The 17,191-nt window shown below is 36.8% G+C and overlaps 1 protein-coding gene across 1 annotated transcript in view; it reads left to right on the forward strand.

Annotated features, from left to right (window-relative positions):
- Positions 1-17,191, forward strand: part of AGMO (alkylglycerol monooxygenase) — a 197,093-nt gene that overhangs the window by 97,383 nt on the left and 82,519 nt on the right. The window contains exons 6-12 of the mRNA XM_068405255.1: positions 1,673-1,739; positions 3,297-3,362; positions 3,470-3,549; positions 4,676-4,810; positions 5,298-5,414; positions 14,805-14,887; positions 16,058-16,163. Of these exons, the coding sequence (XP_068261356.1) occupies positions 1,673-1,739; positions 3,297-3,362; positions 3,470-3,549; positions 4,676-4,810; positions 5,298-5,414; positions 14,805-14,887; positions 16,058-16,163 (654 nt within the window). The remainder of the gene's footprint in view (positions 1-1,672; positions 1,740-3,296; positions 3,363-3,469; positions 3,550-4,675; positions 4,811-5,297; positions 5,415-14,804; positions 14,888-16,057; positions 16,164-17,191) is intronic.

Genomic DNA, 17,191 nt, shown 5'->3' on the forward strand with positions numbered 1-17,191 from the left:
CAGTCAAGTGTGTGCAGGATTTTGAGACAGATGCTCAAATTTTATAGTTCTCTCTGTCTGAAGAATTTGCTCATTTCTATACTCCTTTGATTACAGAAATGCTCTACTTAACCTAATAAGTAGAAGTTCTTTTAGCTGTTATTAAAGACAAAAATGAACAAAAGGTATTTATTCCTTTTATTGTGATATTTGCCTGATTCATAAGGATTTAAATACATCTGAAGAATGTCCTGTGTCTACTTTTTGAGTCCAGATCTGCTTTCACTTGCACAAATGCGAATTTAAACAGAAATGGAACTGGCATATTTTAGGACTTTGTTCTTTAAGCCTTAAATGAATAAAAATCCTTGTATGTTTAGTTATTTAGATGAATGGGCCTGCTTTCATGAGTAATGACTGTCTGTCTGTCTGCATAATGTGCTGTTTGTCAATATTATCTCTATTATTCTAATACAGATCACCCATTTCTGCAGTATGAGTATTAAATTTACTAATTAAGTTTTGTAAAAGACGAAGTGGTAGATTCCGGGCTTCATTTCGTAAGGTCTAAGCATTTTTATATAGCTTCTTTTTTTTTTTTTTCCTCCCCTCTTTTAATTGCAAGACCTTATGGACATAATCAGACATGGTGAATAGATACCATTTTAGGATATATTTTGTACAGAAATCCTTTTTAGTCATCTAGTGATTGCATCTATTTGTGACTGATGGTTTTGTGTTTGGGATTAAGCAATGGTTGCTGTGTTTGGGTATCCACATACTTCTGTTGATCTAACCAAAGCACTAAATGTGAAGTTAATGTTGGCTTTCCTTGGGCTCCATAATACAGGAGAGTACCTAATTTAGCATAAAGCCTGCTGACACAAACTTAATTCATCAGCATTTTCTGACAAAGCTTAAGTCATTAGAGTGAGTTTATGGCAATCAACACTCTCTGTCATTTTCAGTCTGGTACTAAAATGATCAAGGCTGCATTTTCTGTAGTGTTGAATCATTGCCTTAGATCGCAGTTCCACTATGAATTTATGCTGGTCTACTTTCTTTTCATGCCTCTGACTCACAATAGTGTATTTGTGACCATTTGTTGGATCAGATTCAGGAACTGATCCAGTTAAACTAAATTAGAAAAACAAAACAAAATTAGTTTCAACTTGCATCAGTGCACTAATCAGGTTTGTTGTGTTACTACATTTATGCTGGGGTAAAAGAAGGGTATTGGTAGAAGGAACAAGCAGTCAAAGGTACTGAAGGAGGAAGGAATATTTGTTCCTAGATCAGTGCCAACCATTGGCTGATGTAAAGTGTTCACATAACTGAGATCTTAGAATTACACTAGATCCCAAGCAGTGCCAATGGGTATGGGTAAAAAATGTGAGTGAAATGACCTGTATGGAATCATGAACTGATAATAAAAATAAGAAGAAAATGTGCAGCTGGATCAAAAAAAAATTTTTTTAACTTGCATTTTACTAAATTTCACCTTTTTTTCATGAAAATTCTTGTAACAGTAATACAGTGAAATGGTTAAGGCAAAAAAATTGCATTCTTGTCTTTTTATGCAATTCTTCTTAAGATAAACATCCTCTTTATGTATTTCCTCCTCCTCTTTTCCCTCCTTCTTCTGGATTTTATACAATATTTTAGAATTCATTGAAACATTACTTTTTTTAAGGTTATCACCAACCTTGGGCCTCTGGAGTGGATTCTTAATACTCCCAGTCATCACAGAGTTCATCACGGTAAGTTAAAAGTGTAACCTCTTATTCCTCAGTGTGTTTTTTCTCATGATCACTATTAGTATAATAATAATAAAGTTCTAAAATTGTACTGTAAAATTAGTTTTACAGAAGGACTTTAATTTTGATCATTGCTTCAAAAATACTCCTTGTTCAGTTAGAAATTGCACAGTATTTTAAAAAACTTTTCTGTAAATGAAATTTAATTTTTAAATTTTTACTTTTAAGATTAGTTATTGAGCAGAAATTAAGCCTGGATAACATGAAATAATTTGAAGGTTTTGAGCAAAACAATTCAACATTTGTTAATATGAAGAGTGATAGAAAAATAACTCATCCTTCCATGACTACTAAAGCGTCATCAACTTGTCAATCACTAACAGATGCGTTTGCATTAAAATTCAAGCACTGAATGTGCAAAAAACCATGGTTAACTTTTAGAAGAACTCTTAAATGTTTAAGTGGAATTTGGTTTCAGCTGTCTGAATTATTGAAAAATCTCACCTCACACAAGTGCATCATGACTGACTTTTCATCAATATTCAGAGGCATTCAAGACTGTACTGCATATGTAAATTGGATTAATAACTCCACTGCATACTGAAAAATGTCATGAACGTATCTGAGGAATAGAAGTGGATTTCACAGATGCCCTTGACTCATTCAGTGTGCAGAGATAACAAGTGAAAAAGTAATAGGGGAATGGAAGAATGAAATAATTTGAAACAGACTCAAATGCAGTTATATGTACAGAGGATATTATTAATATTTATTATATCCTCCATGTGTAAAGTGTTTATGGCACTGTGTAGACTTTTTAAAAAGACTATGGTGCTGTAAGTGTCTAATCCTTAAAATATGCACAAGTACTGGTAATCCTGGAGGGAGTCACTCTGCTCTTATTTGCTCTGCTGTAAATCCAAACTAATCCTCTGACCCTGATTGGAGTTAAGCAATCACTCTGAAGCTGATCAAGTGTTCTACAGTTGCTCCAGACAATCTCCACAAACTTGGGATACGTAGTCAATGTTTCTTTCTCATACTTTTGATAGGACAGCTTATATAGAAATACATTCTCTAGAAAACAGATAGAAGGATCAGTTTTCCTCACACTGAAGTTAATAATAATGAAGGCAGGATCAGACATATGGCATAGAAGTTAGAGACAGCTGAAAGCCATTAATGAGATGATTGCGCATAAATGTATTTAGCATATATCTTTTTAGGTATAACCATGTGAAATTATTTTTGTTTGCTTTTAATTTGTCTTTATAAATATATTTTGAACTGAGTTTACTCTCCCAATGAATCCTTTTATTTCACAGAAATTTTGGGCATGACATGTTTGATTTATATGTTTGAATCTGAGTAGAAAGTGAGCAATAAGCTTAGTAAGAAAAAAGAAAATTTATAGATGTATAATGAGTGGTGGGTTAGCTACCTTTTAAAATTATTTCTAGATTATAAATTGGTGCTAATGATGAAGATTTCCCTTCATAATTCAGTTGCATGTATTCTTATATATCCAATTACTTGTGTCATAAATGGTTTTTATTCTAGGTAGAAATCCTTACTGCATTGACAAAAATTATGGTGGCACACTCATTATCTGGGACAGGATATTTGGTAAGTAAAAAAAAAATTGTTCTCTCTCACGTTTAATTAGTATGGCAAAAATATGTATACTTTTGAATTTGGTTGTTAGTTGTTCTTTTTTTCTCTTCTTCCATCAGGAACATTTGAGGCAGAAGATGCAAAAGTTGTATATGGCTTAACACATCCAGTAAATTCATTTGATCCCATCATGCTCCAGGTACTATAGTTTGTGTCACTGACTGATATCTTCAACAGGCACTTGTGTTCAAAAGAAACTCCTCTCTTAGGCACAGTTGAGGTCATCCTTGCATTGCTGCACAGTCAATTAAATTATCTACAATTTCTTCAGTATTTCACTACAAAACAATTATTTCTACTCACTGCATCGAACATATGCAGAGCTTGTAGTCATGAAAATACAATACACTAAAATTAACAACTAATTACAATGGCGATATAACAGGCCTTGGATGGCATGATGTCCATTTTGCCATATGTGGAGCAATATGCAGCGAAGCACAGACAAAAATGTATATTTCGTCTGTTGTTTGTCTTCTCTAAATATTGTTATTTCATAAATAATCCCATGGTATAATATCTTTACTATTTTTATTTCTTCTGCATATTTCCTGTTCAGGGTACTCCAGAATGATTTATGTTGACAGCGTTATATAGCAGCCATCATGGTCTCAACAAAACCTCCAGAACTGGTTGAATATAACTTTATTAATAAAAAAAGAAAAGAAAAAAAAGAAGAAAAAATACTTAGTGTGGTGCTTCTTAGATTTATTGGTCCAGGCTTCACTTAAGCTGGATAAAAATTCTCTGTAAAAACCTCAAGGACTGAGGACTGTTGAAGTATCCATTTGCTTTTCATGACTGTTCACCCAAGGAGGCGTCTCAAAGAATGAGAAATTCTGCTGCAGGGCTGGAAGCTGGAAGGATGACCACAGCCTGTGCAATTATATCCATTCCAGTCAGAAACTAAGTAATTTAGTTATTGAGAGTATGTCAAGTCAAGGTCCCAATAATGAAATTCTAGTTTAAAACTAGCATATATATAGCTATACAATATACCGTTAAATACTCTGGATTGATTACAGGAGAGACAGATTTTCATCTGGGCAGAAGTCATTGTAATCCTCAGTATAAACCAAGGGCTTGATATGGCTCCTGTGTATTTCAGTCAGGTTTTCTGAACTTCTGTCTTAATCTATTCCTAATTTATTCTTTTTACTGACTTTGAAAAATCCTTCGTTTGAGAGCTAAAAATGAATAAAATATAATGTTTTATTGAATTTTATTTTACTAACAATGAAAAATTACTTGCTCTTTTTTTTCAGTTACGTCCCCTGGCTCATATTTGGAACACATTTTGGGCCACACCTGGATTCTGCAATAAGCTTTCTGTCATATTCAAAGGGCCAGGCTGGGGACCAGGCAAACCTAGACTTGGCCTTCCTGAGGAAATCCCAGTGGTAAATAGAACATGCACAGGCTTTCAGTTTTGTGTAATTTACTTGGACCTCTTAATGCTACTGGATCAATGTTAAAAACTCTACACATGCTATTTTAAATTAGCAAATTAGCAGTCATAAAGCATAGAGGAAGGTGAAATGGGAACAGAAACTGAAGGAAATGAAAGTTTTAGCTGTGTTTTTTCTTTTTATTTGAAGGAAAAAAAATATTTTTTATTTATATTTTCATTATTTATTTCCTAAAGAGGTTTTCAAGATTGTTCCATAGAGTATGGTAATTTCTCTTTCTTTTAGCTGTGAACGTACACACACACACACAGAAACTCTGTCTAACACTAGGTAGTACCTAAGTTTGATAGTAGATTATATTTGTGCAATTATTTATGTTCCTTAATCTTTTTTGTGTTTGTAAGCGTAAAGAATACTAAGGAATAACAGGCTGGAGCAGGTCACTGTTGAAGGCTGTTATCTGTTTTGCTTCACACAGATCACGGGAAAAGAAGTTCCCTTCAATCCAAGTGTACCAGCTTATCTTAATTGCTATGCAGTTGTACATTTTGCTGTAATAATGGACTTGTATACTGAACTTCTTGGTACCGTGACTGTAAGTAATTCCTGTCTTTATGAAATAACATCTCATGCTAACAATAATAGGATGCACAACATATTTAAATAATGAAGCATTGAGTAGAGGCTCTACGGCCTGACTCATATCTTATTTAAACTGTTGTAATAATAACTAGATTCTGTAAAAAGATTCAAAATAAATGGCTATATATATAATCATATAACACTAAATAAAATTTGATAGATTATTAAACAATATTTAATAACCATATTAATTATTTACAGATGAATATGCTTAAGTTAAGCAATTAAATTAAAAAATAATAAATGTACCATAGAAGACGTATATGTCTGCTTCAGTTTTTAGGACCTCATGAAAGGAAAAATGTATCTCAGACTTGAAACTATGTAGGTTTTAAGATGTCAAGGTTGCTCATATTGTTAGATGTCAATAATGCCCAAGCTTTAGAAGGAAAATTGCAAAGGTCTTGTGGTGCTTGCAGGTGGAAAGCTTGGTGTCAGTAGGAGTTCAGAGTTGGAGGAGCACAGAATCAGGGCAAATGCTTCTTCCAGTCTTGAACACAGAACACCATTTACAGAAAAACAGCAAGGGGAGGCATGTATTTACCACCTCGCATTAGGACTGATGGGATCTCCCTGGTAACACGATGTGGTTCCTCCGTGGATACTTGGCAGTCTCTGAAGGTGAACTAAGAGGCCATCTCCACCTACAAGAAGCAAGACATTAACTGCTTCCATGGCTTCACACCCTTCCAACCTCCTTTTCATTCTTCCTTCCTTGACAACTCTTTCTACTTTGCTAAAGCTAAAATCTTTTTGTTATGAAGCATAATTTTAATGTATCTAATGACCCACAAATCAGTCAAAGGCCTACCAAAGCACCACAAAAGTCTATCAGCTTAATAAAACACCCTTTGGCCACCTTCTTAAACCCTTTCTAAGACCTGCTTGGTTAAGAGCAGTCTTGTTGTTGTGTTTGTGTCACCCATGTTGCCGCAGGCCTGCTATCGGGGTGCCAAGGGCCCCCTGGGTTCTTCAGCCTCTGCTTGCCTGTGGACCTGCCTTGTCCCAACACACTTGGCTGGCGACCTCCAGCCCTCAGCCAACGGTGGTTGCTGTCCCCTGCCCACCTCGATGGGTGCTGTGGGACAGTACCCTTCCCACTGGGACCATGGCACTGTCCACTGGCTGCCACTGGCCCCCTGCACCTTCCCCAGGGAGTAGCCCCTCTTGCTGAGCCCCGACGCCTTTGCCCATGACCAAGACATCCGAATCCAGCCAACAGGCAGTTTTCTAGAAATCTGTGTCTTTTGCATAGCTGACTGTTGTCATCCATGAAGGATTCCAGAGGACTGCAAAGCCATTTCAAAGGTGTCAGAAATCTTGTCCGAATGTTGACGTTTTGGTCTTCCTACTCAGACATTCCTCTTGCATCCCAGGGCAAGAAGGGCAGGAGAGGGACTCTGCCTGCAATAATTTCTTGGGATACCTGGCAGCAGGATTATAGCAGCTCTGCATTTACGAGCTGCTACAGCCTGTTGTTTTTTTCTGTTTTTGGTTAGATGTATTCTGAGTAGTACATCAGACCAGTAGAATGACTCAATTTTTGAGAAAAGTTTAAAGAGTAAGTGTTTTATGTAGGATTCCCGAAATAATATAAAAGCTACCTCAGGCATACTCTTCTGATTAATATTAAGTTATTCTACTCATTGTGTTCACCTCTATAAAGGCTCACACTACAACTGCAGGGAATTCGGAGATTACTAAGCCATCTGAGGCTTAGTCTATTCTAAGAAATTTCTGAGGACAGGAAATTAAGCCAAAGGTAAGGATAAATGCCTCCAATGTATACAAGACATACAGTATACATGATTGCCAATGTTCTTATACTGAGAAAAGCCTCTGTGAGATTTTCCATATATGCTTCTAGATTCCTACACACCAGAAGCAAGTAATATTTGCATGGGGATCAAACTGTGGGGTTTTTGTTTTTTACTTTGTTGCTGTTTCTTTTAGCAGCAAGAAGTAAGGAGTCTGCTCATGAGTTTGTTCCTATTTTATTCTTTTCTCTTTTTGCCTTTTTCTGGTCCTGGAAGCAAAAATGGATGGTCTAAATTATTTTCTCTGCTGATAGCTGCAGCTGTTTAAGAATAAGTAATAAGGGAAGTTGAAAAATGCACCCAAGCCCCAGATGACCATTAAATTCTTGCAGTCCTGGAGAAAACATCCTGAAGATCCACCATTTATGAACCTATTGTCGAAAAACAACTAGAAAATTCTCTGCACAAAGCTGCGGGGTAATAATGTAGTAAGGATAAGAAGGAGAGCACGGGGGACTAGAAGCACCTCATCTCAGGACATAAACCTTCAGCGTGGGTGTAGAAAGTGCTGGTCCCAAGGCAGAGTTCCAGCATTGCTCTGCAGTACAGTGGGGAAGCTGTCATGAGAAGGAAGCTTGTGTATGAATAACTTTATTTGGCAAAAATCTTTCTTCAATATCAGTTTTCCACTACACTGAGTTATGAAATGTCTATGGATACAACTGGAACTTTCTGTCTGGCTATGAATTATGTCATAACTGTGGCATAGCTCCATAAATGGAGAAAGCTAACTGTTTTCCTCATTTTTAGGTATAAGTTCCATTTCATAATAGCCATAAGACACAGCACACAGCTATTACATTTCTCAAGTGATTACAGTTGCTCAGTGTTTGGTCTCACACACTGTAGAAGTGTTATATTTCTCCATCCATAAAGAGCAACCATATACCTTCAGTCTGAATGACCTCCATTTAACTTATGAAAAGAGCAAAACAAGAAAGAACAAATATATATTTTCCACAGGAGAGAGCATACAGTGTTTATTTTCTATATAGTGATCTGCACTACATCCACAGAATCAAAATTTCTTCTGAGCTCTGCACATCTAGATCTGATCCAAAGCTCATTGAAGAAATGGGATTTGGATCAGTCCCAGAGAGAGTGTTAGGAGTGTAAAACTGCAATACATTCAAAGCAAAAGTCTCATAGCTCCAGAACTGAGTGCATCACATAAATCAAAGTGAAGTGTACCTTAAGCGCATTTTGCAGTGTCTTTTTTATTGTTGATAGATACTCTAACATTTACTGTTCTTATAATACTATGAATATGCAAGCAGTTTCATTAGAAAAAGTAGGAAGGGATAAGATAGATCTCTTGAAAGCTGAGAACACAATTAATATATCCATTTGGTAGCACATCACCAAGTACAGTATATGGAATATTGCTAAGAATTTACAATGTTTTTTAGGAATTCTAAGTTAAAATAAATTCATACAGACAAAGACACCTAACAATACAAATTTCATAGATTGTATTAGCATTCTTCATTTGAATGTTGAATGTTGAAACTGTCTGATGTATAACTGCAGGTCATCTGTCAACTTACAAAACGTGCTGACATCATTCCTAGCAGCTCTTTTGAAACACTGAACACATCAGGATGAGAAAATGCATCCATGTTATTCTTCAAAACGAATAAAACAATCTGAGTTCTTTGAAATATGAAAGTCAATTTGGAATATTTCAATGTTCATCTAAATGCACATTTGGAATGCTGTATTTCCTTCGTTTAAATGAAATAATTTTTGCATTACTAAAAACCCGTAAAATAATAATGCTGTGGCATTCTGTTGACTACAAAGCCATGTAAACTTCTTCCGAGATTCTATACTCCCCTTTTTTTTTAAGGCTGCAAGATATTTTTAAAGCTTTCAGTGAAATCAAAATCCAACAGAAATATTTTTTTCTGTTTGATTGCAGCCAATAAACACATTGCAAAGTTGTGGCTGATTTGTAACTGGGGAACCTGCTGTGGTCCCACAGGCTTCTCTGTTTATACAAATACTCCAGTATATAAATACTCATTTATTTTATATATACATCCATGCATATTATGTTTAAGTGGAAAGAGGATGCTAGCGCTCACGAAGGTGTACAAGGCACATTCTTTTCACTCTGCAACTTGCAGTGTGTAGATTTAATATATGATGTTTAATTTAGTGATATAACCCGCTGACTATTTTGTTGATTTTGGTAGAGTAATGCCTAGAAAATGGATGCCTCAGCTGCCAGCATCCACTTCATAGGGTGATACATGTTTGAAAGTAAATAAAAGAATCAAGGCAGCATGTAACTATACCACTGGAGCTGTAAAGAGAAAGTTATGGAAGCAAACGAATAATGCTAAAATTCATGCTACATGACTGGTTTTCTAAAAGCTGTTATTCCCAAATGTCATCCTGGTGTATTTCACCGCAAATTTCTTGGTAGTCCTTGACTAGGAGTACAAATGAAGTAACACTTTTTTTTTTTTATATGTGAATGTGGTGCATGTATCTACAGTGAAGGGTAACTTACACCTTCTACCTTCATGGTTCCCAGTAAGGCTTTATGCCTCACTCTTCATTACTGCAGAAAGCTGAAGACTTGGGAAGTGGAAGGCTGCAACACTGTACTCAGGCCTTACAGTGCCATGCATTTGTGTGAATCTGATGATAGTGCCAGTTTGCAATTAACTGTGATCTGCAAGTTGTGCTTTAGAGTCCTCCAGTCCTTTGCGTTCTAGGCCGCAGATGGTATTGGATCATAAGAAGTTTTACAAACAGGTAGTGTTCAAAATGTTATGGTTCAAGTAGGAGAGCATCTGAAGAGGAATGGAAATTGGCCTGAAAACTAGAATCTGTAAAATATGATCGTACCTGGCTCAGGTAGTTATCATGCTGAAGAACCTCATATAGCATTTTGACCATTTAAAGATAAAGGCTTGTTTATATTTGAGTTTGATTTCCCTAAAATATAAGGTTGTGTCAGTTCTTCTATTTACTGACATACATTAACATGTATTTCTATTCTTATTTTTTTGATGGAAATCCATGTTTAAAACTGAACTGCAATATATAAATTTCCTTTCAAGTTCTTAATCTATGCTTTTTTCTTCTGTGGTTAGATAGATGTGGAGAGTCAAATGATAACTCCAGGCTCCAATTTTGCACATCTTAAAGAAAATGTTTAAGAGAAGTTTGCAGGGCCACACTCCACATTCTTGTATTCAATCCTTCCTTTCTTTGTGGAGAGAAAGCTGCAGTCTGAACTAAAATATTACAGTGTCTCTAATATCAAGCATATAATTATTTCAAAGTCCATCAACAACAATATAATAGAACAAAAATATTAAAAATTATTACTGTTTCTTGAAAATATGTCAACTTTAAAAGAGTAATTTTAATTTTTTTTCCCACTTTTCTAGAAATGGCAATTAAAATATATCTTTAAGCAAAGCAAAAAAATATTATAGAATTTATGAGAGAAAACACCACTAAAAATATGACCCAAAAGTGTCTGCTTTGGAGAAGTGTTTCCATCATCCACTCAAATTCAACACAGTGTAGGGAACAAATTTAACCTCTGGACTTGCTGTCTAGCTAATGGCAAGAAATAGAATCATTCAGAAAGTGCTCGCTCTCCACTCATTACAGAGAAGGCTTAGGTTAATAACAGGTTTTTAGGCACTTCAGTAAAGGTACTTAAAGGAAGGTAGAACGAATCAGCACCTCAGTTTTCTGAAGCTGGAATCACAAGGAAACCCAGATGCCTAGGACTTGGTGACTGGTTGTCTAATGCTAGACAGCTTGGAAACACTGGGAGGGCAGAAAAGTGTGAAATCATGCAGCTCTTTTAAACTGGAAATTGGAGACACCCTTATTCATTCATAGCAGGTACTTCTGGATCCTTCCCAAAGACAAATATTAACATTTGTTCTCTTGAAACCATTGCAGGTTCATTTGTTTTCCGAAAAGTGTGATTTTAGCCATATATTGTAATGTAGCAATTACGTGACTTGCTTGAAATTTGGATTTGGTGTTCAGTTCTCTTTCCTGCCTAAGGGGGATACAAAACCTTACATTTTTTCTCTCAGAATACTGCCCTGACACTGTGGGAACATTTTTAAGGCAGTCTGTAGAAGCTAGTGCATTGCACTGGAAACACAAAGCAAAATCAGACCCACCTGGCCAGAAGGACTAGGTTTAAAAAAAGGTGTAATTCTCCAACTTAAAAGTGAGGACAGTCTCTAAGGAGGAAAGTCTTGAATCCCAATCCTAGTTCCCTGGCAAACTCCTTTATTTGACAAGTAACAATCATTGAAAAAAGTATCAAAGCATTTCTATGAAATTTATGGGTGAGTTCCCTTATGCCTGTGCCAAATCATGTTTTTCTTTGCTCACTTCTTGAATTTTTGTATGACCCAGTTTCTACAGGAAGCTGAAGTTGGAGTTGAACTTACTGTGGCTAGAAGAGCAGTTTAAGAACTACTCACTTTATTAAACTTAAATAGAGTCTGTGCCTGATTTTTATAAAAAAGTTCTGTCCAAAAATTTTATCACTTCAAAACAAATTTCACGTTAACAATGGAAAGTCTTTTCAACTTAGGATAGCTGTGGGATTTTTGGATTCTAGGAACTGAAGTTTTCAAAAAGAGCACCCTCAATTTAGTCTTTTATTGACAAATTTTAAAACTCGTATCTGGAATTTGCAAATGTATTCCAAGTGTTACAAACCTTGATAAAGGATTATCAGCCCATCAGAGTATTTTTTGTTTTCTTGACTTAAGTAGGAGTCTCAACACATAACTGCTATACTGAGTTCCCCCCACCAGGTTTTAATATCTAGCTCTGTATCCTATCTCCCATGGTGGCCAATAGCAAATGCCCAGGGTAAGAGCATAAGAGGAGTGTAAAGAATATCTTTTCTCAAGGTCTACATATAAGTAGATGATGGTGGTAATCATCAGTCTTAGGTTTTGTAAGTTTATCATAAGGAGGGATAGACAGATTGGAAATGTAGCAATGCTCATGAGTTTGATCTGTCCTGGTATAAATCTGTGCAACAGAGAGGCTTGACAGGTGTCATTTGTGAGAAGTGTGTTCTGGCTTATAAAGTGGTGGGGCTGCTGTTTAGCTCACTCATTGCTGGGACTGTGTTTTCTTTGTTCAATAACTGTTTGGTAAGGATCTCTAAGTAGGTGCTGTGATTCTTTAGTAAAACAACAGAAACCTACCCAGCCTGAGTGTGTGGTTTGATGTGTTTTGCAAACATGGGCACTATAAGTTCACACAGCTGTAAAACTTGAGAATATCCTCCTGTGGCCTCCCACGCTCACAGATACTTACCTTAGATCTCTTCGAGGGGCAGGGGCCACCACCGAAGGAAGGTGGGCATGTCACTGAGTGGGATTTATTGAAATTAGGGCAGACATTCATATATTTTTATTTTTCCAGTGCCTGCAATCTTGAAGTGCAAGAAGCTGTTCATAAACCTTGTTGCTATTGAAGCCAGAAAGGATTCCTATAACTCAGCAAGATCCACTACTTCTGTTTTGGGTTTTTCTGTTGTTTTTTAAATGAAAAACCAAAGACTTTTCAAAACTAATATTTGAAAGGAAGTCAGGGAGGGAACGAGAAAACTGATTAAATATTTGATTTTCAAAGGCAGCTGTGTAGATTACAAACAATATTTGATAAATTAACAGAAAAAAATCAAACTTCACAATGAAAATACTTTCTGTTTTCCTGAGCTTTGTTTATATCATTTTGATGTAAATTTGAAGGACATAAATCCTCATGCTGCTATTCATCCAAGTACTAACACACATTTTAATATTTAAAAGTGTTTTAATTCTGAATTAATTTAATGGTATGAGTTGAAGAATTTTGCTCAGTTGGGAACCAAGTGTCGAGTTGTCATGAAGAGACAATATTAATTCTGTTTTTTCTTAAATATGGTTATATTGTCATGTCAAGTGAATTCTTATTCTCGACAATGTATTGTTTTTGGTATCACTGGGAATCATAGATGACTATTGTAACAACCTGGTAACATAAGATGAAGAAAAAGAACACGGCTGCTGGGATTTTTATATAGAAACATGTTTGTTCCTTCTTGGGTAAAGGCATAAGAGAATCAAGTAACTTCAGGAAAACACCTAATGCAGAAGGGAATATCTTTAACATTCTTTTGGAAATACAGCATTCAGGAAACAGCTATAAAGGTGGTTACTCCACATAAGTGTGCTATCCAGAGCAGATATTTTTGTTGTAAAATTTAAAGTAACAAATTACTTTAAAAGCAATGTGGTGGGTTGACCCTGGCTGGATGCCAGGTGCCCACCAAAGCTGCTCTATCACTCCTCTCCTCAGCTGGACAGAGGAGATAAAATGTATTGAAAGGCTCATGGGTTGAGATAAGGGCAGGGAGAGATCATTCAGCAATTACCGTCACGGGCAAAAGAGACTTGACTTGAGGAAATTAGTTTAATTTATTACCAATCAAATCAGAGTAGGATAATGGGAAATAAAACCAAATCTTAGAAACACCTTCCTGCCACCCCTCCCTTCTTCTCAGGCTCAGCTTCACTCCCTAATTCTCTGCCTCCTCCTCCTCAGCGGCGCAGGGCGACGGGCAAAAGGGCTTGTGGTCAGTTCATCACACATTGTCTCTGCTGCTCCTTCCTCCTCAAGGGAGGACTCCTCACTCTCTTCCCCTGCTCCACTGTGGGATCCCTCCCACAGGAGACAGTCCTTCATGAATTTCTCCAATGTGAGTCCTTCCCATGGGCTATGGTTGTTCATGAGCTGCTCCAGTGTGGGTCCCTTCCATGGGGTGCAGTCCTACAGGAACAGACTGCTCCAGCGTGAGTCCCCCATGGGGCTGCAAGTCCTGCCAGCAAACCTACTCCAGTGTGGGCTTCTCTCTCCATGGGTTCAAAAGTCCTGGCAGGAGCCTGCTCTGGTATGGGCTTCCCACAGGGTCACAGCCTCCTTCGAGCACATCGACCTGTTTAGGTGTGGGGTCCTCCTTGGGCTGCAGGTGGATATTTGCTCCTCCATGGACCTCCATGGGCTCCAGGGGGACAGCCTGCTTCACCATGGTCTTCACCACGGGCTGCAGGGGAATCTCTGCTCTGGCACCTGGATCACCTCTTCCCCCTCCTTCTTCACTGACCTTGTGGTCTGCAGAGTTGTTTCTCTCACATATTCTCACTCCTCTCTCTCAGCTGCTCTTGCACAGGTTTTTTTCCTCTTCTTAAATATGTTATCCTAGAGGTGCTACGACCATCACTGATGGGCTCAGCCTTGGCCAGCAGCGGGTTCCCCTTGGAGGCGGCTGGCATGGGCTCTATCAGACATGGGGGAAGCTTCTAGCAGGTTCTCACAGAAGCCACCCTTGTAGCCCTTCCCTGCTGCCAAAAGCTTGCCACGCAAACCCAATACAAGCAGACACTAACATCACTGAGTGAGGACGTTGAAGCTACTGTTCTGTACTCTTCAGAAAATTACTCTAAATGAATTCTTTGTCTACTTTTTAACAGATGTTATCACAGGGAACTATTCTCCTGAGAATTGGTTTTATCATTCTGTCCCTTACCTCTTTCGGACTACTGATGGAGAACAGGCAAGATAAAAAACACACTTCTTTTTTAATTCTCTCATTACACATTATTTATCATTATATGGAAATGTCAAGTGTGTCAAAAAGTATATTGATAAAGAAATATAGATACACTTGGACACATATGTTGCTGTCTGTTGAGTAGAAAATCATACCTGAATAGCGAGCACCTAAACCCACGAGTGTTCCCATAGCGATTAGTGTCTATATCTATATTGTTTCTTGCAGAAAAGTTATGGGACAGGCTACTCATGTCTCTCTCCTTGCTTACATTTTTTGGGTCCATATTTCTGTTTTTGGGACACTGTCAGGCCAGGGAGACCTGCAGGCTTTCCCAAGGCAGTTCAAGCTCAGACTGCAATCATATTGTGCCAGTCCTCTATAGCATGCCATAGGTGTCAGATACCCTGATGGTATATGAAAAGCACACAGTGTAGCTCAGAATAGACTCAAAATCATGTGAAGGATGGTGTGGACTTAAGACTAAATTTAATCAGTATGGATTCAAATCAAATTGGATCTTGAATACACCAGCCCACTAAGATGTACACAATGGAAGTAGTCTATATGGGCACCGTGACCCTACAGAAGATTAAATAGCAGATACAATTTCTTACAGAGGACCTATTTGCCCTGCCAGAACAGAAATGTGGAATAGAATCTTCCTTGGAGATTGAGGTGCCAGTTCCACTTTACACCTGCTGTTCATTATGTTTTCAGAAAGGAATACCTTTCACTTGTATGGCCTGAATAGTTTATTATTCAGGATAGGTAAAAATTTGTCCATATGCCAGAGATGTGTATAAGTTAGGGAGTTAATAATGTGAATTAGTAAAAATTTACAGAAATAGACTGATGAAAAGATTCTGAACTACTCATGTAGCAGTTTTCAGAATTTTGTTGTTGTAATTTTTGAGATCAAAAGACAATAGCTGTATATACATTTACATTTGTGTGAGCTCATATATAGTTTGTATGTATATTCTCACCCCCAGCAAATTCAGTGTTACAAGTCCATATAAGGTAGATACTATAAAAACTTAACTATAAGGTTGAGAAAGATGACTTGGTTTAAGTGCAGGACATCACAGACCATTTCTACATTCTCTTTTTCACTGAAGTTAACAAAGAAGAAAAGACTGGACATTAATCTGAATTACTTTCCATTTCTAGGCCCAAAGCAGGAATTTTGGAAATCATCCGCTGCTCAGTCTTCCTAGGTCTGTACAAACTTGGCCACTTAAGGAGTCAGTTTTCTTCCCTGGGCTATACATATGAGGTAAGACGTTTATTTTGAAATGGCTATACTGATGACCCTAGATTGTTTTATCTTTTTATAAAAAACAGAAACATTAAACATTTATATTTTGCTCCCTTATTTTTTATTATACTATTTGAGTAGAATATTGATATTTTTCTCATCTCTTTATTTCTCACTTTTTTTGATAAACTTGTAAGAAAATTATTGGGTTTTGCTACAGAGAGGCCAATTTACATTGAAAAAAGTCTGGAAAGTGTATATTTATCATTTGTTGCAAAAATAATAAATTAGTGGCTATATGCTTTGAAAGGAATAGCAGAAATATATTGCTGAATTTGAATTGGTTAACTTACCTTTCATGGGGCAAATCTGAAAATGCTTGGAGGCTGGAAGAGTCTTAAATATAAAGTGTTTTTTTTTCTGTACTTATACTGTACCTCAGAAACAGACTTCTGGCCATTGACAAAGTTAGCATACAGGACTAAATAGACCTTTGGTCTGATTAAGTATGTTTTCTTTTGTGTTCTTAGGACTTATTTTTATCCTGTTTGTGACTTTTGCTTTTTAATCTACCTTTTTCTTTTTTTCAGTACAGTTGGTATTTCATAATAACTCTTTTAATATTATCTGAATTAAATAATACTGAATCATTAATATGATTCTGATATGAATAACATTGCCAAGCTACCTAGTGCTGGTTACCAGCAAAGATAGTTATCAGCAAGGTTATGAACAGTTTGCTAGACTAGTAGAACTGTTATCAGGAAGATACCTTTTGGCTTAAAACCAGAAAAAATGAAATAAAGCAGTAGGGATTGAGACTCAAACTAAGTTCAAAATGGTTCCTTTGACTTGAAACATCTGCGAAATTTATAGCAACTTCCCTAATTGGAGGTTTCTGGTAATGACGCTGATTCTCCTGCTTTTCCAAGAGATCAGGCATTAAAAGAATGAAAAAATATTTTATGCTACTGTGGGTCTTTATTTTTTCCTTTTGTCTTTTTACCTGGGATAGGGAACAATAACTAACAGACAATATTTAAAGC

The sequence above is a fragment of the Nyctibius grandis genome, chromosome 7 (genome assembly GCF_013368605.1).
Source record: "Nyctibius grandis isolate bNycGra1 chromosome 7, bNycGra1.pri, whole genome shotgun sequence".
NCBI lineage: Eukaryota > Metazoa > Chordata > Aves > Nyctibiiformes > Nyctibiidae > Nyctibius > Nyctibius grandis.